At 43.2% G+C, this 25,706-nt stretch overlaps 1 protein-coding gene across 1 annotated transcript in view; it reads right to left on the bottom strand.

Annotated features, from left to right (window-relative positions):
• ABCA4 (ATP binding cassette subfamily A member 4) overlaps window positions 1-25,706 on the bottom strand; it is a 110,718-nt gene that overhangs the window by 14,206 nt on the left and 70,806 nt on the right. Inside the window, 18 exon segments of the mRNA XM_064148254.1 lie at window positions 410-579; window positions 991-1,065; window positions 1,226-1,331; window positions 2,446-2,478; window positions 3,474-3,568; window positions 6,167-6,356; window positions 7,310-7,408; window positions 8,727-8,851; window positions 9,218-9,459; window positions 10,950-10,998; window positions 11,413-11,618; window positions 12,238-12,328; window positions 13,015-13,202; window positions 13,433-13,570; window positions 14,335-14,474; window positions 19,145-19,276; window positions 20,718-20,895; window positions 23,798-23,814. Of these exon segments, the coding sequence (XP_064004324.1) occupies window positions 410-579; window positions 991-1,065; window positions 1,226-1,331; window positions 2,446-2,478; window positions 3,474-3,568; window positions 6,167-6,356; window positions 7,310-7,408; window positions 8,727-8,851; window positions 9,218-9,459; window positions 10,950-10,998; window positions 11,413-11,618; window positions 12,238-12,328; window positions 13,015-13,202; window positions 13,433-13,570; window positions 14,335-14,474; window positions 19,145-19,276; window positions 20,718-20,895; window positions 23,798-23,814 (2,274 nt within the window).

Raw genomic sequence — 25,706 nt, 5'->3', positions numbered from 1 at the left:
AGTACACACCACCAAAAATCTGTCCAGGTGCTGTCCTTGGCATCAAGACTGAGGTCGCTAACTACCACCTATCTCTAGTCAGTTAAGGACAATGTCTAACTCCTTTTCTAGGTGTGATCTCTGTGTGATTTGACAAGGCTTTGGAATGTGAACAAAGACTTATGCATCTTTGTGCTTGGGAATCAACAGAAACAGATAATTGTGTCGCAGCTCCTACATGTGGTGGGAATTAACTCTGGTAGACAGAGTAAGAAATTAAGCAGAAAGACTAGATTGTGTATCTAATTCTTGATTGGAGTAAAACTTCATGTTCTGTCAATTGAACTGTTTCTCCTCAGAGTGTAAGTACATTGGAGGTGGTAAACTGTCAGGACAAGGATGGGTAAAAGCCAGACACAGGCAGACTTACACAGTGACTTCAGAGAGCTGCTCCTTAGTGAGGTTAAGAGGATGGTTTACAGCAGTGATCCCATATTCCTCAGGAGCTTGGCCAGTTCGCAGGTTAGCTCTAAGGATTGCATTATTTGCTACATTAAGGAAACTAACTATAGCATGCCAGCCTTTGTTGTTAAACCACACCTAAAAGAGTCAGAAATCACAGATTCGTTTAAGAAGCTGCCACTAGTGATCCTGAGCTGCAGGAGAAAACTTGTCTGCCTTTTATCTGCTACGGGGAAGAATCCAGCAGCAGCAATTCATGGCTACCTAGGTACAGTCCAGAAGGAGCTCACACACTCTGCTTTTATAAGAGTAGGAGGATCATTGTCAAAAAGATTTCATAGAGACACTTTTTAGACTATAGCAGAATGTGTTCTGCTCAGAAGTATTTAGAATATTAAATACTATGAACATGGTTAATCTCTGTAATCTGTATTAGGTACTGAAAGTAAGGCATTTTAGCTCCCCTTGCGTCTGAGAATGGCACTATCGGTATTCTCACAATCTGGAAGCTATGTCAACTAAAGCTGTTAGATTAGTTCCATCAAATACCTTAATATTATCTTCAGTTTCCATATATTTAAGGAAATTAGACATTTCTTTAGCAGCAGTCAGTGAATTTTGTCCCTAAAATAAAAATTAAAAAAAAAAAAAAAAGAAAAGAAAAAAGCTAAAGGTCATGTGTCTAGGTGAAGTCTGGTACTGCAGGTTTTCAGCTCTGTAACAATTCTTTAGTAAGAGAGGGGAAAGGAAAAAGTAATAATAATTTTTAAAATATCTTACTTACTCCTGTAACATTCATCATTCGGCCAAGATCACTTAAAAAATTGACAACCTGATCTCCAGAAACATGAAGGACTGGAAGCCTTCCTCCTATAGAAATTCCTCCATACCTAACAAGGAAAAGGCTGTCATTGGTCAGTTGTACCACAGAGGCAGAACTCTGTACACTGATGAAACTGCTACAGATACACTCAGTGTAGTTTTCCTTCTACATTCCATAGAATTAATGTATGACAAATCTCTACTCTTTTTCTAACAAGTTGTATTCGGTCTTCATAGCACTTAACAAAAACAGGGTTTCTACCAGTTTTGGAGGGGTTAGTGCCAGGATCTTGATAACATTATTATTCAGATAGAAAACTTGGAGAAGACTGCTAATTCTACAGAGGAAAAGATCCTTCAATTAAGATAATTGTCATGGAGTTGTTGGCACAGCAAAGAGAACCTGCAATCAGCATGGAGCTCAGTTATCATTTCAGTTGCCCAAAGAAGAGCAGATATTCACCAATGCTGATGGCAGCCAATACTCCACAATACTAAGTACTACTGCACCAGATGAACCTAAGTCTGATTCCACAGAAGGTAATGTTTGCACATAAACAGGTATCCCATGAAAGAACCCAGCTGTTACTTTCCAAGTGAATTCCTAGTTTTGCTGAAGCACTAAGCAAGGACAACCTTCTGGCTAGTCAGGCATCCTCTTAAGCTTAGTATCTACACTGCAGACATCACACTGGGGTTAAGTGATGCTTTTAAGTGTAGAGTGCTAGTGGAACCTGTTCTATAACTGCTGCAGATGTTCAGAGCAGGCATGCGGAGCTGTGGCTGTATTTGAACAGGCTGTTGTCTAGCTTTCATCTTACCTTGTTCCTCTTTTTTTGAGGGGGCGTGTGTGTCATTGCACTATAGCAATGCAGTGCAGTATTGTTCATAACTTTCCATCACTCAGGTCCCATTAGTCTGACTCTTTTAGATAATAAACCGGTGACAATTCCATTATGTGCTTCTGGTCTTGATCCTCCTGGGGGTAGTCCAAACAACTATAATCCCTGCTCTTTATAAACCCCTTGCTCTCCCCAGCCTATTTCCCACTGAAGACATCTCTTTGTTCTATACTATCTGCCACAATTCCTCTTGTCCTTTCAGAGAACCAATGTCAGGCTCTGAGGTTAAACAGAAGTTTATTGTTTGTTTATTTACCAGCAGAATCTGTGAATTTCTTACCTTTGCTCATTGACCCAGTATTTGCTCTTCAAGCTGAAACAGATAAAGAGAATCTTGTGTCTTAATGGCTGAACCTAAGTCAATGCTATTGTCAGGCTTAAATGGAAATTAAGTGCCTTTTTTTTTTTTTTCTTGTTTGGTTTGTTTGAGTTTTGGTGGCTTTCCCTATTCCTGGTAGTTTGGGTTTTTTTTAATTGTTGGTGAGGTTTTGTCTTTCATTTGCTTTCTTTTTTTGATGCTGCTGATAGGACTGTTGGTATTTCCTGCAGTGTGTTCTAGAGTTTTTGTTGTTGTTTTCTGACCCGATTCCTCCTCAGCTCGATTTCTTAAGTGACACATACTGCTGTCCTATGAATTGACATTGAAAAGATGTATCTAAAAATATTATGATACATCAGAAGTACCCAGCACATAGCTAATAAAACAGGAGGCTCAAGAATTCTGCTACAAACTGGAAAGCTAGCAATGCCTGAATCGGAAATTGTGGGCTGTGGATGCTGCACAGCAGGAGAGATGTATCTATGCCACATTGTTCCTTGGCTCTAAGCACTTCTGGGATCAAGTGATAATTCAAGCAAACAGATGAGGCACTTAGTGCCATGGTATAGTTGACTGGATAGGGCTGGGTGATAGGTTGGACTGGATGATCTTGGAGGTCCCTTCCAAACTGGTTGATTCTATGATTATCGTCACTTTTGTGCAGCTACAGTTCTTCTGGAACACAAACCTGTACCTCTGCAAGGCACCTCAGCATTTGAGGCACCAGTGTGCTCACCTTTGCCACACTTACCTTTAGCACTGAGCCCTAGATCTGCCTAGGGAGGTGTGTCTGATCCTGCACATGGCTGTAATCACAGCAGTGTAACTCCCTTGAAATCAGCATCTCCTACTTCTACATCAGAAATAAGGATATGCTGCTCAAGTCCACATAGTAGTGAGACAATTCAGGTGCTATGCTAATATTAAATGAGAGTTTCATGGCCAGATACATGATACTGAATGTGAAACCCAGAGAGGTTCATCCTTACCTCCCTTTTATCAGGCTGGGATATGTTTTCACCAGAAAATCTGAAATGTTTCTGTGGGTCAGATCTTGAAGAATTTCTGTGCTTTGCTGCACTCGCTGGAAAGGAAAGAAAACCTCATCAATCCCAGGCAACTTTACAGCCATTAAAGACACAGAAAAAAGTACATTTGCTCAGTTTTGTAGCACCACCGAAGCTAGAGTGGGTGATTTGCTTTCTCGCCTGAGTTCACTAATCCTTCCTTTACTAAGATTTCAGCAGGAATCATGAAAGCACAGAAGTTTGTGAAGTCTGACATAAAACAGCTGTACTTGGTTGCTCTATAAAACTGCCCAAGTGATTGGCAAAGGTCAGTGCTGCTCCAGGACTTTTCTTCGCTGTGAAAGGAGGAAGCTTTTCGAAGAAACTGACATCCCAACGCAGATGAGGTAGTTTTATATTATTTCAACTAGCACATTAAATAATTTGAATGAAAATTTCTCAGGGGAGGGGGGATATGCAGTTTTTTGGGGGGGCTGGTTGGTTTGTAATGAAAATGGTGTCATGTGATGTCTTTTGAGAGTCTTCTGCAACTACAAACCACTGTGAAATGCAAGGCCTTGGACTTGCTGAGTTTATTTCAAGGTAGATTATACTCAAAAAGGTTTCTAAGCATTTTTACAGAGCAAAGTCTGCAAGTTGAAACAATCTAGTAATGATCTAGAAAGGAAGTCTTGTCAACTTGGCAGAAGTTCCTCCACTGTGGTTCATGGCCACAGAGACACATCTCATCCTAGGCGATAGATCTGGTCATCCTCAGATATAGTGATGCTGTTATTCAATCCCATAATCCTGATGACACTATAAGTGGGCAGCAAAGTTGAATTCTCTCTCTTTGTTCCTTTCAGATCTCCAGAGGGACTCTTATCTGGGTAACTATGTAGGTGTAAACCTGCCTGTGGCCTTCAAGGCCACAGCTGCAGCGAATTTCCAGCTGCACATTTCAGGCCTGCTTGAGTCTAAATGGGACACAATGAAGGGGGGAGAAAATGAGCACTTGAGGTTTGATGGTTTAGCCTGGTTGAGGGGGAAGGTTTTGGGGGAATTCTCATGTATCTTGTATCTGTATTAGGTGTGAAGGATTCATGGATGCCATATCTTTTCCTGCACATCTTTAAATACAACTTTTCTGTATTCCTCCCCAATTCAGCAGAGCCTTATTATTTTACTGCCTTAAAAAAAAAAAAAAAAAAAAAAAAAAAAAAAAGTAAAATAATCTAAGTCTGTTGCACTCTTAAATTAAAAAAAAACTACAACTACCCATCTGTGCAGAGAGGCAGTAGTGGATGCTACAGAAGGTACACTACAAACATCTAACTGATTCTAGACAACAAGAAGGTGAGTGGGCAGCACCCTCGTAGTGCTTTCATCAAACAGCCTGTCTATGCTCAGACATCCTGTGCAGTTATTTACATACTCTTGCTTGCCTGGAGACTCAAATGTGAACTCTTTCTTCCTGACAAGTTACTCAAAATGATTGTATCCTGAAAAATTATCAGGAGACGATTACAATAAAGACAGTGATTTTAAAGAGCTAGAATCCCCACGAGCAAAGAAAAAAGCTAACTTTACATCCTACTTGGATTTGAAGTTTTAGAATAAATTTCCTTTTCAAATACACTAACATGCAACTAGAAAAACTCAGTTTTGGCTGCCCATTGGACAGGGATGGCTGGGAAATTGTCAATAACTGAGGATGCTGTGAATATGGCCAGAATTTAATCTTGTTAATATTTTTTTTTAATCTGTTGTTTGTGAGTAGTGATAACCAAAGCAAGCTCAATTGGTATTGTTCAGAGACGGTGTCACACATTGGGCTGCAGAAATGGGTTAGGCTGATGACATGAACGTTAAAATTTGAATTATTTTCATAACTGGGCTAATGTGTGCAGCCTGGCAAACAGAAATAGCAAAGCTGAATGTGTGCATGGTGAGACATTCAATTAGTGAGATATTACTCTGACAGTGGCTACAACTCTGTTTACTTTGGTTTTAAAAAAGGCATTTAGACAGCGTAAACTCTAACAGGCAATAATTGTCCTTTGCTCCTCAAATGAACATTTTCTGAAGGGCACTGCTAAGATAATTCATTTATAGGAACAGGTGGGAGCGTAGCTCTCATCTCTTCTTCACACAGCATCAGTAGTTACTACATTACTTCTCTTCCTGCACATGCATACAAATGCTGGTTTGGCTAGGGCAGAGGTTTCTTTCTAGAAACAAGATCAAAAGACATGTAAAAAAATATTTGGGTTTAACTCAATATGATTTTTTCCATTTTTAATGAGATGACCCCACTCTGTGTTTTCAAAATCTTTCCTTTCTTTCTTCTTTATCTCTCCTTCCCTTACCCTTCTTTAAAGAAAGGCAATCGTTTAAGTAAAACTATTCTTTGAGGGGGAAAAAATCACCAGAAATTTTGTTAAGGAGATTTTTATTCTCTTCTGTAAGAAAAGTTTGCAATTTGGATTAAAATGATAATCAAATTATCAAATTTCATTTCAGTGTACTATAAAACTGAATTCCAAATTCCAGCAACCCTTGCTCCCTTAAAAAAATCCCATGTGTGTTGCCATGGCAAGGAATTTGCACACTGATCTCTTTTCCAGCACTTGCCACGAGCTTTTCTGTGAAGATTTGTGGCACAAGAATACAACCTGTGGCGGTGGGAGGCCTCCTGCCCCTGCTGGGCATTCTGGCAGCATAGTCAGTTTCTTCTGAGAGCTGCACTTGCAGAGAGGCGAAGGCTTCTCCGGGCTCCACTTGTGGCTCAGAAGGAAGCTGCTCAAGTCAGGATGAACAGCAGGTGTGCTCCAGGCAGTCGTCACATTATTGCATGGGTAGCCCCTGTGTGGAGGAACAGACTCTTTAAGCTGTGCAGAAACACAGCTCAAGGGAACTCACAAATCCACCAAGCCACAAGTAAACATTATGCTCTCAGCACTTATCCTGTGAGTTACCAATAATTTTAGAGTACCTACTGAACCTGAATAAATACAATGTCTCCACACATCTCTGCCAAGTTTACTGCCTCCAATTTGCGGATGGAACACTGAGGGGCCAAGGAGACTGGCTAAGACACACAAATTATGCACTGGGCAAGTATCTTCGGGAAGAAACTATCCTTCTCCTTGTTCATGCACCATTTTTTCTGTATTTTAAAAAGTCTCTTCGTTCCTGCTGTAATAGGCAGAGGAGATGAAAAGGAAGAGAAAAGAGACGACAGCTGGAAGAATCAAGTTGCTGGATATTGTGACTGGGAAAGAGACAGGAGGAAAGGAACAAATGGCAAAGCATAGCATGCCAGTGACAAACACCTCCAGAGCAGGACCCACAGGCAAGGGAAGTGGGTAGAAGAACGTGTTCAAGTAAGAGCTCTACTCTTACTTGAGAGTGAGGATAGCCTCAGGTCATAGAGACTGTCCTATTGGTACTTCACAACTGTCAAAGCTATTGCTTCCAAATACACCAGAGGGAACAGAAGGAATCTGAGAGGACTTATATGTGTAAAGTATCAGGGAAGATGTGAAGCTCTGGGCCATCTGATGTAGATGTCAAGGTTGCTTAATTCTGAATACAAGGTTAGGTGAGCATCTGCCCAGCTGAGCACTGGAAACCATTCCTAATACAGCAGCACTATTGTTCTTCTGTGTCTTTGTTACTTCAGACCAGACACTAGGTATTATTACAAACTCTGTTCTAATGAAAAGTGTGTCCAATTCATTCTTGTCTCACTCCTCGAGTGGAGCTAATAACACCCTGGTGGGATCTCACTCCAGACAGCTCAGACAGCAACTTACAGCAGAGGCTGATTCTTCATGCAACGGTTTCCAAAGCCAGGTTTGTTCAGGAGAGCATCAGTGAGGGAGACCATCCGCTCATTCCCAGGACGCTCGTTGCTGAGGGAACAACAGAAGCCTTTCTCCAGAATTTGTGTGTTTACATTTAATATCTTTTGAGACTACTGTACTGTACCACATACAGCAACTGCTGAAGGACAGACACATGGAAGAACCAACTGCCTCCTTCGACTACTGATAATTCAATTACTTCATTTGTGCAGCTCCCTGGAACCTTCCAGGGTGGTTGGCGGTCTAAAGCAATGGCTTTTTTCTGCTCACACTAAAGCATGACTTCTGACGTAGTCCTGCAGCAATATTTTCCAAATGTGAGTGAGTCCACATTTCTAGCCTCCCAGCTCTGTAACACTCATAACCAGGAGGTGAAAAAACATAGCCTGCGTTTTCATTTGCTGAAGCCAAAGAGGCAATGTTGATAATAGTAGAGTGCTTGCACATAGTAACATCAGACTACAGCATATTGCTAGTGTCAAGTGTTATGCAGGTAGGAATAACAAACTCTGCTCCACACACTACCTTCTGTCAATTAAAGTTTCTTGTTGAATTTTCAGTGTGAAGCTCAAGGAAAATGCTTAAAATGATTGCCTTCTGTTTTGCTGCTTTCTGATAGCTGCAATCTATCTTTGGACTTGAGCATTGTTTATAGATTTCCTCTGCACTGCACGTGTTTTGACTTGGTACCTGTTCAAATTTGGAATATGTGGAAGTGTTTAGAAGAGCACAGGAATTGTGCACTGACCTGAAAAGAACAGAACTGAAGCTTCTATGAAGAATGAAAGGAGACAAAGTGCTAACAGTTAAAAAACCCCAAACATCAGACCCAGCTGTGTGGGGTGGAGAGAAACTGTTGAACAGCAAGAGTAAGAGAACCTGAGGGCCTCACTTTCATCTTTTTTTCTGTGACTTGTCCCAAATATGGTACTGCTTATAAATGAATCCAGCACACAGCAGCAGATAGAGATTTTTGTTGGACTCTAAACGCAGGAGACATTTATCAACACATGTGAAACAGTTTTCTTGCTGTCCTGGATCTCATGCTAGGCAGGAGATGCAACTTTATAAGTGTTTAAGTGATGAATTCAGGTAGAAGAGGAGAGTACAAAAAATAGGAAGATATTTGAAGAACTATAGGTTAGCTATACCAACAGCTGTGTTCTCCACCTGCACCAATGTCGTGCAGTTTTCAATATGATGGAGCTGGTTTTTGTTTGTTGTTGGGTTTTTTTTCATTCCAGAGGAGTTAATCCTTTTTTATACTACACAGAGCATGGAAAACACCGTAAGACAGAATCCCATGATCCTAAATGCCAGGGAGAAGAAGATGGATATATGACTCATGTGATTCCTTTCCTCTTACCTGAAGAAAGTAAACTGTTGTCCATAGATCCAGGGATGTAATGTTAAGGCAGGATATTCTCCAAATGGAGGAATAACGACCGTAATTATTAAAGACAGCAACACAAAACTAGCAGGGAGAACAATCTGCAGGGAACATGAAAACATCACTCTTGGTTATTAAATGTATGTTGTAGAGTGACAGTCTACACTCAAAAAAAATCATATATATATATATATATATATCAAAAAGGGACAGCAGGAGCACTTAAATCAGATCTGGTTTAACTCCTGAACACTAACAGTTGATTTTCCAGTGCTTTCTGTTGGGACTGTGTTTGTCACAGGACTGCATTATGTTAAAAGTACATGGCTGGACTAGTAGTGATAGAAACATGAACTTGATGCAGGTGACAGACTCTAGGCAGAAAGATCTTGCTTTCCCCAGACACTGCTAAGTAAAGAGAGTGCTGAGAATGTGGAAAGAGTCAAGAAACAAAAGTCATCTGATACCTGGGCTAGGAAGTCCTTGTAGCTACGAGAAGCATGGTGGAACCGTTTAATGAGCAGTGCTTTGATCTGCTGATGGACAAGCTCCAAACCTTTATACTGTCGGGATCCTTTGCCTTCATTTTCATCTCCTGGTAGACCTACTGGCATTCGAGAGGTGTCAGTAGTTCTCAGTGTGTTTTGTTCAGCTGGCTGGTTCTCAGCAGCAGTTTCGCAAAGAGTAGAACCATTTTCTTGAGCGTGTCCTAAATGAAGATGACAGGAGGCAAAGAAGACACTTTATCCTTCACACATGAAGATAGCACAAGCATTTCAATGAGCTCCTGACTTTACCAACTCATCAGATTCCTTTAATCGCAACTGTTGCACTGTGGCTGTAGCTGTGGCATTGAATGGGTTAACACTGCTTTTACTCCTCAGGATTTTCACCTTGTCAGGAAGTCAATCTTGTCTGTAGTTCATGGGCTAATGGTCAGCAAAGTGTTTGTGGTGGAGGGTTACACAGACCCAAAGGGCCGTGTTTACAAATCTATTCTTGCCCGGACATGTTGTCCCCCCAAAAGATGTTGTCCTGCCCAAACCTGGGGAAAACAAATTAAGGGGGACAAAGGAGCACCATAAGCCTGGTGCCTTTGAATCTGGCCTGCCTGCTTGCAAGGCTGAAGTAAACACATTATGTAAGCTCAAGCACCTAGGGTGGGGATCCACCTGAGCCCCCTCCATATTTGGGGGTACCAGACCCGTGGATTTCACCTTATTTGGCACGTTTTGGCCTGCTGCCAGACTCTTATTGGACAGAATTGTGGACAAGGACCATCAATCTCGGGCTCATATCTCATAAAAGGGACAATTCAGTGTTCCTGCCACCCTCCTCCACTCGCTGCTCCTAGCCACTTTGCCGCTCCTAGCCACTTTGCCGCTTCTGGGACCATCGCTGCTGCATGATTCTGACCCACAGCACTTCTCACCAGCCCAGGGAAATTGACCAAGGTGCTCCTGGCCAGCTGCCGCTCCAGCCCGTCATTCCCAGCTTGATCATGCCTGTGGAGCCCCTCAGACAGCGCACCCCAATAATACCTGAACTGAACTATTCAAACCCATGAAGGTCAACAACGTGGCTTTTGCTATACATACTTTGAGATCCCCGAGACTGACTCCAGCCAGTGAGTAACTGAGCAACCTCGGCTAGAGCAGCATAGACTTTCGGACTTTACCTGTGGCACGTTTATGCCACTAGACTCTCTCTATCCAAACCTTTCCAAAAACCTCTGCTAAATTCCTGATTTTTGCTGTAGATAGACATTCTGTAAAGTAATTTCACAACTGCATACAAAGGACTTGTGTAGGTTAGCTGTATATAGTTTGGGGAAGGGGGGAATTCCTTATGTATATAATATTAAATTATTTAAACCCTTTCAAATTCGGCCTCATATTTCATCCCCCCAAAACCCAAACAAAACCCCTTCACAACAGTGTTACTGACATTTGTAGGCTTGACACTCAACTTTTATTTAGTTAGTTTACAGCCTCATCCAACTTAAATAAAAGTCTGCCATCTGACCTCATCTTGTTTCTCAGACATCTTGTCAGGCTCTAAAAACAGATGTTTGCTGACCAAATCCATTTTGTCAGGGACACCACACAAAGACTGAAAGTTCTGAGGCTCTTCTTCACTCAATATTCAGAATACAGAACAGTCCCAAGAAAGGCTTGTCAAATACTGGTGGATCTATACCTGCTTTTTGAATCCCAGGGTCAGCTTCTGCTGTTACTTTTAGGAAAACCTGCCACAGACAAATACATGTCCCAGTTAGGAACATAAGAGATACAATAACCTGAACTCATACATAATTTAATGGAACAGAACACAAATTAGATGACATTTCAGAACTCCTTCGTACTAAACAGTTGAAGGCCTCTTAGGAACTGACTCAGAAAATAAAGGAACAAAGTAACTTATCAAGATAGATTTGAGGATTTATAGCACAACATGATGTCACACTCCACAATCTTAACAATCTTGGATCCTTTCTCTACACCCATGCCAAAGGCCTTCTGAGTGTGTCACAGCATATATGTCTAGGTTTTGAAGGGGATATTAGGAAGTAACAAAATTACATGTTTAAGTGCAGAACAATCTCCGAAAACATTGTGGGGACTTATTGTAGGATCACCAGGTATGTTAATCTCTCTGTTACCTCTTCAAGTGGTGTGTCTGAAACTCCAAAACTGCTGAGCCCCAGGTCGTCCAATGTTTCCTCCAGTTCTCTGAAGAGACTCGCATAAGATCGTTGTTTGAAGTGTTTATTGGGCAAAAGGTAAATGAGTTCCTGGCCAATGCTTTTGATTAATTTTGCTTCTGGAATATGATGATGAATTACTTCTTCTAACTCATTCAGGTCTCCTGTGAAAAGCCAAAACAGAGTTCATAGCATGAGTGCTCAGCAAGCAGGAGCTCAGAAGCTGCCCTCTGCACTATACAAAAGGTTGCTCTGATGCGCAACTGCCACATAGCTGAATTAACTCTGTACTAGACTGGGCTATGTTGCTAGTTGTGCTCTGGAGCTATGTAGCAGGAAACTACTTTAGGGCTGTTGATAAAGCACAATAAAATCCTCTGGAATGTCTACTTAAGTTCTTTTATGCAGAAAAGCCAAAACGACTTTTTCTGAGAAGGGCAGTTTTCCTTGCTCTAGATGTGGTTCACTTCTCATTTATGAATGGCACTTTTTTTGTGCAGTAGTAGAGTAGAAGTAGTAGCAGTAGAGTTCAGAACTCGGTCCATATTTCTAAAGCACACAAGCTTCCAGTTCATCATCTGCACCTGAGACCAAATTTACATCAAAAGGAGGCAATGGTAAGGAAAACCACAAATAAATTTCATCACTCCCTCTTAAAACACAATAGAGGTGGTAGATAAAAGTGTTGCAGGGGTGGGTCTCAGTGCCTTTGATCTGCCAGACGAGATTGTAGCATGACAGGCGTAGCTATGTGCTGCAGTGCTGAACCATCCCACCTCTCACCGTCCAGTTCCAGGCTTGGAGCTTCTTCCTTGTCCCTCTGCGCACAGCTGGAGCAGGAGCAGGAGCACTGGGATCCACAGCTACAAAGTGACTAAAAGATGAAATAGATACAAAGATGAAAGTGTTTCAGATACATGCAAAACAGAACGTAAGAGTCAAGGGAAAATACCTGGAGCATCTTGAACATTTTTCACTGAAAGTAACCTGAGGACTCGATTGAGTAATGCAGAAAACATAATCACACCTGCACAAAGCCTATCCGTCAGTTCAGAACTGCATGCAAAATAACCTGAGAAGTGTTATCACCATTGGCTCAGGGTATAAAGGTCATAGTGCTGTCAAGACTGGAAGCACTGCCAACAGAAGAAGAACACAATCCTTATTTCTCAAGTGAGGCTGGTTTAGCTACGGGCAAATGCAGGCTTCTCTGGCATTGAAGCTAGCTACCAGACTGCACAGTATTAAAAGAAGTGTACTGCAAATCAAGTATCAGCAAGACCTGTATCTGGACAAAGACAGCTGAACTTGCAAGAGTTCAGGCATGCTTAACTGAGAAGAGTGAACTACAGACCACCAAGGGCTTCACATCCACATATTATTTTCACCTCTCTGAATGAATATACAGCCATATCCTTTCCTGAGTGTCGTCAGATTTTCCCTTTCTTAATTTTGAAGTCAGTTTTGTACACAGCCTCAAGCAGCACTTAATACCTTTCTGCTTTAGTGTAGCGCAGTAATTTTTCAGATCATACTGCAGAGAGAGAGCCACATACTTACTGTGGCCCTTCCAGTTCCGGTGTTCTTCATCTTGCGAACAAGAGTGAGATAGAAGCCAGACCCAAAACAGTTCTTCAGAAATACAGGAGAGCCTGAGCAGAAGAGTTTCCCTTGGGATATGATGGCTACTCTGTCTCCAAGGATGTCTGCCTCGTCCATGTGATGAGTTGAAAAGATGATGGTTCTGCCTAAAAAGAAAGGGAGCACTCCTCAAGGCATGGACTCTCTCTGGAGCTCAAAACTGGGCTTAGTTTTCTGGCAATTAAGGCAGTGTTTTCTCTGTACCACAGTCAGGCTCCCCTGGTTGTATGCATATCCAGGTACTCATGACAGCTTGCACAGCAGGCAACATGCTGCAACTATCACAGCTTTAAAAAAAAAAAAAAAATCAAAACAATTCCCACTCCAAAAGTGTTACCTGAGCGATACTTTAGCAGAAGATCCCAGATCGATCGCCTGGAGTATGGATCAACTCCAGAAGTGGGCTCATCCAACACTACTACTTTGGCTTCACCCACAAAAGCAATGGCAACAGAGAGCTTCCTTTGCATTCCACCTACCAGAGGACAGACACATCCAGGAATCATGCAAGTGGCAGGGATGCAATTATCATTGCTTTTCAGTGTAGTAGCAAACTAACACAAGTGAAACAGAACCCATCTTTAGGAAAATAGTTCTGTAAAATTAAGCAAATATTTTTTCTTCTGAATTTCAGAACAGTGTGTTCATGTTAATATTTTTATAAAATATCTATTTCATCTATGCCTTGCCAGGAGAAGAAAACAGGAATAGATGAGATTGTCATGTTTTCAGGTGAAACTAGCCAACATTTTCAGTTGCAAACAGGATAAAGGAGTGTAACAATACCTGGCTCTTCATTCAAATCACCAATGGAATCTGAAAGCAAATGCATTCAAATACTCCATGTACATCATCTTTCATAACAAAAGAGATTACTACTGATCCCAAACACGGAGTAGCATCGTAATACAATATCATTTTGCCTTGAAATGATAACACATTGTACTTCATTTGGTTTTCCTACATTTACAGATTACATTTATACAATATATATACACACACACACTCATTTAAAAATAAAATCATAGCTTCACAATGTAATTTGGTGTCTAAGAAGGAGACACTCTAGAGACACGTTGTGACAGCTATAGTATTTGTACAGTCCCACTGACTCTTTGACATTAAAGACTTCCCCAGTGTATAGTGATGTGTGGCCTCAAATATGAATTTCAAACTATAATTGCTCCAAATCAAAGAAAAGGCAGCAGAAAAAACTATCTTAGAACATCCTGTGGGCACCTGACAAATTGTGAGCCTCTTCATTTCTTTTATGTGTGAGGCCTGTGTCTTCTAGCATTGTTTCCAGCTCTTGGTCAGCTTCATCTCTGGATCTCCCTTTCAGTTGAGAGTAAAACAAGATGTGCTCTGCTACAGTAAGCCTGTGAAAAGAGACATAAAAGCACCAGAGCAACTTAAATGAAGAAGCAGATTTATTTTCCCCAAGCAGCAAAGAATTCACTCTAGCTTTATCTTGCTAAAGGAATAGAGATGCTTTGCTTAAACCTAGATCACAGATCTTCTTTTGGACCAACACTTTCAAAGCAGTATCTGCTGTTAAAAGACAGGTATAGCACACATCAAGCTCTCCACTTACAGGACTGAAAAGAAGCTAATGTGAGTAGCTGGATTAAGGAAAGAGTCTGCTGTTGAGATGAACACAATCTAATAGAAGTGAAGCTGAAAATCTCTTGAGTAGGTACTAATCGGTTGGCTGGTAATACCAAATGGGTGTAAAAGCATCCTGTTACTGCACTGCCAGCTGAGATTTGTGGGTTTCATTTGCTTTAGAAACCTACATTACAGTGCATGAATCCCCAGGCTGAACTCCTGCTAACTCACACTGCAAACACCAACACCAAGGCCACTGCCATTTCCTTGGAAACTTCTTCACATGAGCTGGCTGGGCATGTTGAGAGGGCTTTAAACTAGAGTGGAGGGGGGAAAGGGGTTAAACATGACAGCACTAGAGGTAAACCAAAGGAAACTGAGGATGGTAGGCTAGAGATAGGGGTAAAAGCAGCAGCCCAGCTGAAGTGCATGTATACCAATGCACAAAGTATGGGTAACAAACAAGAGGAGCTGGAAGCCTTGGTGCAGAAGGAAAACTATGATATTGTCACCATCACAGAAACATGGTGGGAATGACTCGCACAATTGGAGTGCTGTAATCAATGGCTACAGACTCTTCAGGAGAGACAGGCAAGGGAGAAGAGGTGGGGGAGTGGCTCTGTGTTTTAGGGGTGCTCAGGATGTCATGGGGATAGAAATCAAGGATGATCAAGTTGAGTCTTTATGGTTGAGAATTAAGGGGAAGGCCAATAAGAACAATATCCTGGTTGGAGTATGTTATCATAGTAGTATCATAGTATCATCAGGGTTGGAAGAGACCTCATAGATCATCGAGTCCAACCCTTTACCACAGAGCTCAAGGCTAGACCATGGCACCAAGTGCCACATCCAACCTTGCCTTAAAGTGCCCCAGGGACGGCGACTCCACCACCTCCCCGGGCAGCCCATTCCAGTGTCCAATGACTCTCTCAGTGAAGAACTTTCTCCTCACCTCGAGCCTAAACCTCCCCTGGCGCAGCCTAAGGCTGTGTCCTCTTGTTCTGGTGCTGGCCACCTGAGAGAAGAGAGCAACCTCCTCCTGGCCACAACCACCCCTCAGGTAGCTGTAGACAACAATAAGGTCACCCCTGAGCCTCCTCTTCTCCAGGCTAAACAATCCCAGCTCCCTCAGCCTCTCCCCATAGGGCTTGTGCTCGAGACCTCTCACCAGCCTTGTCGCCCTTCTCTGGACACGCTCAAGCATCTCAACGTCCCTTTTAAACTGGGGAGCCCAGAACTGAACACAATACTCAAGGTGTGGTCTAACCAGTGCAGAGTACAGGGGCAGAATGACCTCCCTGCTCCTGCTGACCACACCATTCCTGATGCAGGCCAGGATGTCACTGGCTCTCTTGGCCACCTGGGCACACTGCTGGCTCATGTTCAGGTGGGTATCAATCAGTACCCCCAGATCCCTCTCTGTCTGGCTGCTCTCCAGCCACTCCGACCCTAGCCTGTATCTCTCCATGGGGTTGTTGTAGCCAAAGTGCAGCACCCTGCACTTGGAGCTATTGAACCCCATCCCATTGGGCTCTGCCCATCTGTACAGGCGGTCAAGGTCCCGCTGCAGAGCCCTTCTGCCTTCCAACTCAGTCACATCTGCCCCCAGCTTTGTGTCATCTGCAAACTTGCTGATGACTGACTCGATGCCCTCATCCAGATCATCTATGAAGATGTTAAAGAGGATGGGGCCCAGCACAGATCCCTGAGGGACACCACTAGTGACCGTCCGCCAGCTGGATGTGGCACCATTCACCACCACTCTGGATGTGGCACCATTCACCACCCAACCAGGAAGAAGAGGTTGATTTATTACTCTTTAAACAACTGGAGGCTGCCTCAAGATCACCTGCCCTTGTTCTGGTGACTTTAACCTACCAGACATCTGCTGGGACTTAAATACTGCAGAGAAGAGGCAGTCTAGAAGGTTTCTAGAGTGTGTGGAAGACAACTTCTTATCCCAGCTGTTACATGAGCCTACCAGGGGGGCAGCCCTGCTTGACCTGCTGCCCACAAATAGAGAAGGGCTGGTAGGGGATGTGGTGGTTGGAGGCTGCCTGGGGTCCAGTGACCACGAAATTATAGAGTTTCCAATATATGGAGAAACCAGGAGGGGCATCAACAGAACCTCCACATTGGAATTCTGAAGGGCTGACTTCAGCCTATTTAAGGAACTAACTCAGAAAGTTCTGTTGGAAAGAGCCCTTGAAAACAAAGGGGTCCAGGAAGGTTGGACCTGCTTCAAGAAAGAACTCCTGAAGGCACAGGAGCAGCTGTGCCATTGCGCCAGAAGATGAGCCGACAAGAGAGGCAGCCAGACTGGATGGGCAAGGAGCTGCTGAAGGAATTAAAGATAAGAAAAAGAGTATATTGCCTTTGGAAAAGAGGGGAGGTGTCCCAGGAAAAGTTCAAGGAAGTTGCTAGGTCTTGTAGGAAAAAAATCAGAGAGGCAAAAGCCCATTTAGAACTTAGGCTGGGCACAGCTGTTAAGGAGAATAAAAAATATTTCTATAAATATATGAATGGCAAGAGAAGGGCCAAGGACAACCTCCAGTCCTTGTTAGATAGAGAGGGGAATATAGTGACAAAGCATGACAAAAAGGCAGAGATGCTTAACACCTTCTTCGCCTCAATCTTCAATAGTGGGACAGGTTGTCTCCAGGACATGGCAGATGGAGTCAGGGACCAGTATAGTCCCCCTCTAATCCATGAGGAAGAAGTAAGGGACCTGCTGAGACACTTGGATCCTCACAAGTCCATGGGACCAGATGGGATCCATCCTAGGGTGTGAAGAGAGCTGGCAGATGAGCTGCCCAAGCTGCTCTCCATCATTTATCAACAGTCCTGGCTCACTGGAGATGTCCCCAAAGACTGGAAGCTGGCCAATGTGATGCCCATCCACAAGAAGGATTGAAAAGAGGAACCAGAAAACTACAGACCTGCCAGCCTGACTTCAGTGCCAGGAAAGGGCATGGAACAGGTCATCTTGGGTGCCATCACAAAGCACCTACAGGATGGCCAAGGGATCAGGCCCAGCCAGCATGGGTTTAGGAAGGGCAGGTCCTGTCTCACCAACCTGATCTCATTTTATGATCAGGTTACCTGCCTGGTGAATGTGGGGAAGGCTGTGGATGTAGTCTACCTGGACTTCAGCAAAGCCTTTGACACCATCTGCCACAACAAGCTCCTGGCAAAGCTGACCGCTCGTGGCTTGAACAGATTCACTCTGATATGGGTCAAGAACTGGCTGAAAAGCTGGGCCCAGAGAGTGGTGGTGAATGGTGCCAAATCCAGTTGGCAGCCAGACACTTGTGGTGTTCCCCAAGCATCAGTGTTGGGCCCAGTCCTGTTCAGCACTTTTATTGATGATCTGGATGAGGGGATTGAGTCCAGCATCAGTAAGTTTGCAGATGACACCAAGCTAGGAGCAGGTGTTGATCTGTTGGAGGGTAGGAGAGCCCTGCCAATGGGATGAGATTTAGCAAGGCCAAGTGCAGGGTTCTGCACTTTGGCCACAACAACCCCAAGCAGTGCTACAGGCTGGGGACAGAGTGCCTAGGGAGCAGCCAGGAAGAAAGGGCCCTGGGGGTACTGGTACATAGTAGGCTGAAGATGAGCCAGCAGTGTGCCCAGGTGGCCAAGAGAGCCAATGGCATCCTGGCCTGTATCAGGAACAGTGTAGCCAGTAGGATGAGGGAGGTTATTCTTCCCCTGTACTCAACACTGGTAAGGCCACACCTTGAGTGCTGTGTCCAGTTCTGAGCTCCTCAATTCAAGAGATATGTTGAGGTGCTGGAACGTATCCAGAGTAGGGTGATGAAGCTGGTGAAAGGCCTGGAACACAAACTCTATGACAAGAGGTTGAGGGAGCTGGGGGTGTGCAGCCTGTAGAAGAGGAGGCTCAGGATGACCTCATTGCTGTCTACAACTACCTTAAGTGGCATTGTAGCCAGGTGGGGGTTGGCCTCTTCTCCCAGACAACCAGCAACAGAACAAGGGGACACAGTCTCAGGTTGTGCCAGGGAAAGTATAGGCTGGATGTTAGGAGGAAGTTCTTCACAGAGAGAGTGACTGGCATTGGAATGGGCTGCCCAGGGAGGTGGTGGAGGCACCGTCCCTGGGGGTCTTCAAGCAAAGACTGGATGAGGCACTTAGTGCCATGGTCTAGTTGATTGGCTAGGGCTGGGTGATAGGTTGGACTGGATGATCTTGGAGGTCTCTTCCAACCTGGTTGATTCTATGATTCTCTGATTCTTTGTTCCCAGCTAAGTAATGCAGGACATTTCTGCAGGAGAAGGCTCTTTCATCATGTGAGTGTCAAGAGCTGGAGACACATCTCCAAGGTGTCTACTGGCAGCACAGTAAGAGAAATAACACAAGCTTTGGGGATGGTTGAGCACGCAGACGGGGATCCTTAAAGCTGGTGCAGGAGGGTACTTACTGGTTGAATAAGATGTTGTGCTGAGGGCACATCCCCAGTCTGTGTTGAACAGAATCCATATGAGTCTGAATATCCAGGCCATCAATCAGTATCGTTCCAGAAGTGGGTGGAAAAAGGCCTGTCAGTATTGACCTGAGAAAACATGAGAAAATACCCACTCTCTTGCCTTTCCATGCCAGATCAGGCTGATGCACTCCACGAATCCACTAGATAGAACATGATGACTTTCTACTATGGCCCTTGATCAAATGACTCAAGTAAAATGCCTCTCTCTGTTAACAGGGAGAATCTTGTGGTCTGCTAATGACATTTTTTGGTACATCTGTCTTCAAAATTCTGCTCTGCATTAAGTCACAGAATTGTCAGGGTTGGAAAGGACCTCCATTTCCAACCCTCCTGTCATGGGCAGAGATACTTTCCAATAGATCAGGCTGCCCAGAGCTGCATCCAGCCTGACGTTAAAAACATCCAGGGATGGGGCTGCCAAAACCCTGGTTTCACGAGTTACTCTGCTTCAGAGTGGTTTGTTCAGCACATTGTATCACTGCTATGTACAAAAGGGTCTAAAATGAGGCTGACTAGGACCAGGACAGAGAACAATGGTTTGATGCCTCCAGCCTTGCTACCCCTTTATTTTCTGAAAAATGGAAAGGTGTCAAATGTTATGTTGCAAATGGGTAGAACTTGTTACTGGATTTGGATGAAGAATGGATGTTTTTCAGGTCTGAAAATGTCAAAGCAATAGAGATACTTGGTTTTGTCAGAACAGAAAAATAAATGTACAAAATAATTTAGAAGCTTAGAACACTTTTATTTTGGGTCAAACATGTTTCTTGGTGAACACTTTTTTAAGGGCAATTTAAATTGGATTTGAAATAAAAATCTTTATAAATTATTTTAAAATAATTTTTCTGATGGGAAAAATCATAATAAAACAATTTCATTCAACATTCAAAGAAATTGTCACAGACTCATGAAATGTTTTGTTTAGAAATTAATCCTATTTTCCAAATAAAGCTATGTGTAAAAACAATGAAACATTCTTGAAGTCCAGCTTCCTGAGATGCTAGTGTTCTAGAACTAGAGGCACATTTTAATGTGAACATGGCTCTTGCATATAGGTAGCCATTTTTTTTTTTTTTAAAGAAAGCCTGCGTCTTACAGCCCTTTGCATGCAAATTGAATTACATGAGTGATTTTAAAAACTGTTAGATGGAGAAAGCAAGAACAAGTGGACTGGGGTGGGTTTCAAATTTTCAGCTCTTTCAGCCAGAAGATCTTTCTCCCTCTTCACCTACTAGGAGTTCATCAACAGGAAATTAATTCTAAGAGAGAGAATTTTGTCTTTCTCTCTAGACTTTCCCTTGCTTGTACCATGCATTGTCTCTTTCCCAGGGTTTGACCTAATCCCGAATATCTTCCCATTGCCTAGGGGCAGCATTTCCCTGTGTGGAAAAAACAAACCTGAGTGCATCAAGCTGCAGGAGGCAGTAGAGAGAAAGGGAAAGATTAAAAAAATAGGAAAGAGCAAAAGAGCACTGCCCTGGATTTGATTCTTCTAAAATAAACTTACATGGTAGTTGTCTTTCCTGCTCCATTCTGACCAAGGAAGGCTGTGATCTGGCCCTCATAAAAAGTAATATTCATCCCATCTACTGCTGGCTTGGGTCTGTTTGCAAAAATCTTCACTAGGTTCTGAACACATACTCCTGGAATCAGTCCTGTTGGCTCAGGCTCAAAGCAGGTGTTTGCTTGAAAGGAAGAAAAATTTTTAACAAGAAAAAAGCAAAGCACATGTTTTAATCCCAGTGCTGAATGATGACATATCAGTAAGTGCACAAGTAAGAACAGGTACACAATGAAACACAGCATCATGTGCCAGGGCCAGATACTCTATCTACATCAGTACCAAACCCAGGCAAAATTCCCAATCACATTGGGAATTCTTTAGATTTACCCAAAGTGGAGCCAGGCACTGGCATTTACCTCTCTGGAGCGGTAAATCATTGGCTTAGCTGAAGCCGCACATGCTTTCTGCTTTCACTGTGCAGCAGGAAAATTATCTGGGCTGATTGTCTGTGCTAGTTTGAGCCTAGCTGGGACATTTTAGTGAGAGAAATTGGATTATAGGCTGTGAAAACAAAACAATGGTGATGTCTACTTCACTCATAGACTTGCTGAGAAGTATGAAAACGAGAACACAGACATAGATAACACAGTTGCTGTCTGGCTTTGGCTGCCTTGCTTCCCTCTCTCTAACTTTCTGTCTGTTTGACTCCAGACATGGAACTCCAGAGAGAATTGAATCAGACAATGGCACTCATTTCAAGAACAATCTTGTGAAAAACTGGGCATGCCCTACTGTGCACCAGCTTCAGGAAAGATCAAGCACTACAATGGTTTGCCGAAAACCACCCTAAAAGCCATGGGGGGTAGAACTTCAAAAAACTGGGACAAGCATTTAGCACAAGCAATCTGGTTGGTAAATAGTAGGGGTTCAGTAAACGGAGCAGGACCTGCACAATCAGATTTGGTCCAAACAGTGGATGGTGATATGTTACAGGTATGGAACAAATAAATCTGAACAGGTGATTCCTGTTACACATGAAAAGAACCTGTTATGGAAAACTGTTTGGGTATTTTCTCCTTTGGGCAAAGGGAAACCTGTCTAAGGGGTGGTTTCTGCTGAAGGTCCTGGTCATACCTACTGGGTAATGCAGAATGGTGAAATCCAGTGTATTCCTGTTGTGGAGGGCCTGTAGGCCCAAAAGCAGGCTTATTTATGCCTGTTCTGCCTGGATATGTCTCTCTACCTGCACCAGGGGTAAACGAGCACAAAGGGGCACAACAGACCGGGGCCATAAAGTCAGTTGCCCAGGACACCTGATTGAGTAAGTCCCCACACGCCCAGCTCGGGCCTGCCTGGTGCTGGGCCCATGTGATTCCCATATTTGGAGTCCAGGCCTGTGGGTTTTACCTAGTATGGTAAGGTTTGGCTGACTGCCAACCTGATAGGTCATTTGAGTGGCCAATGAGACCATTAACTCTCAGCCCACATTTGATAAATAGAGGTGCACAGGCTCACGTGCAGCCTGCCCCACATTACTTGCGGCTCTGTCACATGCTTGCCTGCCTGCCTGCATGTGTACTTCCTTGCAGCTTTATGCCTGCCTTTAGTCAGCGTTAGACCCATGCTCAGACTGCACGGAATCCTGCCTCTGCACCTGGAGATCCTGCTTGCGTACCCCTGGAGAGAGCAGCCAGCAGGATCCAGCCACATAAGGTCAGAGACTGCCGTCTCCCCTGACGCCTGAGGATTCCAGCCTTAAAGTCCACAGGCAGAGACCCTGAAGAATTGGACACTTGCAATAGGCTGTGACATAGCCCGGAGGGTGATTTCTTATTAATCTGAATTGTGAGTAAATACTTGAAATGCCTCTGTAATTTCTATTACCTCTGCCATAAAGCAGAGAGCAGCTTTCAGCTCAGCTTTGCTGGGCAAATAGTATAAGACCCCAAGTGGCATTAAGCCATGGGGAAAACTCTCTCTCTGTTAATAGTTTCAATGTTTGCTAGTTATTAATATGTTTCTGTAGATATATATTCCCATAATGTCTTCATAACCGTGTAAAGAATAATTTAATATTAAAGTTCAGTGGTTGGGGGTGGCAAGAGTTGAAAATATTGGAAGTTAATAAATATATATTTATTTTTATAAATATCCTCTTCCATTAATTAATTTCTTCCCTCTGCCACAACCAGTGTACGGGCAGAATCCCCCTCCACGACAATTCCACAGTGAAATTTAACCTTAGCTGAAAGAGTTTAAATTTAGAGTGTATAATACAAGCTGTTAGGAGTCTACTGTTATAGGTACAATCAGCATCCAATAAGACACGATCTACGAGAGAATCTACAGTATGTGAGCATGAACCAATGTCACCTGGAAGTCTCTGTTCTCGTCTCATCTGTGAGGAGACAAACTGATGTTTTCTGAGCTTTTGAATCACCCACATCTGACATAGCCAGAATGAAGTGTGGACTGAACTTGTAATATTCATTATTGTAAATATTGTTTTAGATTAGACAGTTCTCAGCAATACTCTGAGTGAAATAGACAGAGGTAGATTGTGCTAGTTTGAACCTAGTTGGGATATTTTAGTGAGAGGAATTAGATTACAGGCTGTGAAAGCAAAACAATGGTGATGTGTACTCCACTCATAGGCTTGCTGAGATGTATAAAAACAAGAACACAAACATAGATAACACAGTTGCTCTCTGGCTTTGGCTGCCTTGCTTTTCTCTTTCTCTAACTTGCTGTCTGTGTGACTAATCTGTCTGCTTCCTAACCCCCCTGGCCAATTCTCCAAACTCACTTTGAACATACGGCAAAGTCTGGGATAAAGGCGGAGGGATGGAAAGGAGGTGGAAGGGTGGTTGGGAGCCCTTCCTGGGGACTCTAGTTTCTGGGAGGGGTATTGTGTTTCTATATTACTTTTTTTTTAACTTGTATATTTCTGTATATAGCTGTATATATTGTGAATACTTGCTTGTATATTGTGCTAAGCTGTAAATATAAAGCTTCATTCTAATTTCCAGATCGGCCAAGTCTAGTCTGGGTAATTTTCTTAAGTAGGGGGGGGCGGGTAACACCCAAACCATCACAATGTCTGGAGGTACTTAGGCTGAGAGATTACATTAAATGAGCAGCAGGTTGCCTTTCTAGTCGGGGTGAAATCTGCTGTTCAAATCATTTGCCCATCTGTGCATTCTTTTACCATTCTGCTTTAAAAACAGTATTTGCCTTTAATCCTGGTAGATGAAATTTGACCCTTTGCTGAAGCCAGTTCAAGCTCCAAGCAGTACCTAGCCATGGGATGGCTTTCTTCCAGATTTAAAAAAGCATTGTTCTGAATAGCATCACCAGGATATTTTATTGCATCAGCTTCTAGACAAAACAAACTTCCTTTGAAGTAAATTTAGCCATTGGGAACACAGATTATGGGAGTTGAAAATTTTAAACTAAAGACCCTGTGCCCTTTTGTTTACTCAGAATGCTGAAGGCTTTGAGGGGAGGCTTGCTTTACAATTGCGATTTACTTAAAGTGCTTAGTACCCAGCAGGCCTAGGTGGAGAGCAGCCAATGCCATCTGGGTGAAACCAGCCCCACCTCCCTTGGTGGGGACTGTCATTATAAATGACACTCAGGCAAAAGTCCCAGATATACTGTATATGAGAGCTGTGCACACTAGAAAGCAGCTGGAATAATTAATTTAGAATGGGTAGCTTTATTTTAAAACAAATTCTATTTAAGAGAAGATTTTTTTTTGCAAAGGAGTCTGGCTTTCATTTTGCCATAGTGGGCCAAACATAAACATTCCATATACACAGAAGTTTGCAGGGAGTAAATTATTTTTCAGAGACTGCAGCATTTTGGGGAAGTGTGACTGAAGTTTGAGTGAGAACTACTTAAAACTTATCGAGCAAGTAGGACAGATGTATAATGTCTGCCCCACTCTGCTATCCTGGCTAGTATTGGACTGTGCTAGAATTAAGTTATTACAAGGACAGTTGTGCATCTCAGTACACTTAGATGCAGCACTAGCTTTTATATCAAGCCATTTGAAAACTGTCCTTGAACCACCCCAAGTCTGCTCTTCGTTTCTCCACATGCTTGGCAGCTGCTGTGTGGCTGGACAAAAGAGAAGGCAGGCTTTTTTGTGCGGTGACCTCCCTCTGTTGAGCAGCTGGACTCTTGGAGCTGAGGAATACAGCACCTCAAAAACAAGGCAGTAGTAGGAGAAGATGGCTTAAATAACCTTTGCCCTCTGCCTGTCTTTTTCCTTTTGAAGTCTTGTCCTGTTTCCAGTCACATAAATGTATGTTCTCAGTCCCTACGTAGGGAGATCTGATGACCTCACTTTTATCTTTAGTTTTCGAGTCAGAGTGGGCTTAGAGCTGTCTGTAACAGTTACTTTTGCCACAGAATCCACATAAATTCCTCTGAGTATCACATACAGGAAACTCCTCTGGTTCCCCACAAAAGACTTTGGGACTCAAAAACCACACAGGTCATGCAGGAATTCTTAGGTGGTGGCTAATGGCAGCATCAGAAAAGGCTTCATGCAGACACACAGAACAATTTAGATAAACCCATTTGAAATCAGGCACACTAGAGATGAAAAATAAAGGGGGGAAGGACAAGAGGGCTGGGAGAGAAGGACATTCCTCAAACGTTAGTATTTTTATTGAGGTCATGGCTTTGTTCAATGACAAGAAATCAACCTATGTATCTCTGAGACTTCCATCAGCATGAACACTACCTGGCCACAGGCACAGCCTGCACTTGCACAACAAAGGGCAAGATGCAGAGCTCTCCTGGAAGAAGAGCTCTTAGGCATGGTATCTGAAATACTCTAAGGGATTGTCAATGCAGAAGAATCAGCAGCTGGGACACTTAGTGCCTCTTAGGAGTTTAGCTCTGGTAGCTTCATGCTATCCTCTGTAACCTGCTGGGCTTTCATAGCTTGAGCTCTATCACTGCAGAGTCTAATCTGTTATG

Source organism: Pogoniulus pusillus, chromosome 8 (assembly GCF_015220805.1).
Source record: "Pogoniulus pusillus isolate bPogPus1 chromosome 8, bPogPus1.pri, whole genome shotgun sequence".
In the NCBI taxonomy this organism is placed as follows: domain Eukaryota; kingdom Metazoa; phylum Chordata; class Aves; order Piciformes; family Lybiidae; genus Pogoniulus; species Pogoniulus pusillus.
This window is presented reverse-complemented; position numbering and strand designations above follow the sequence as displayed.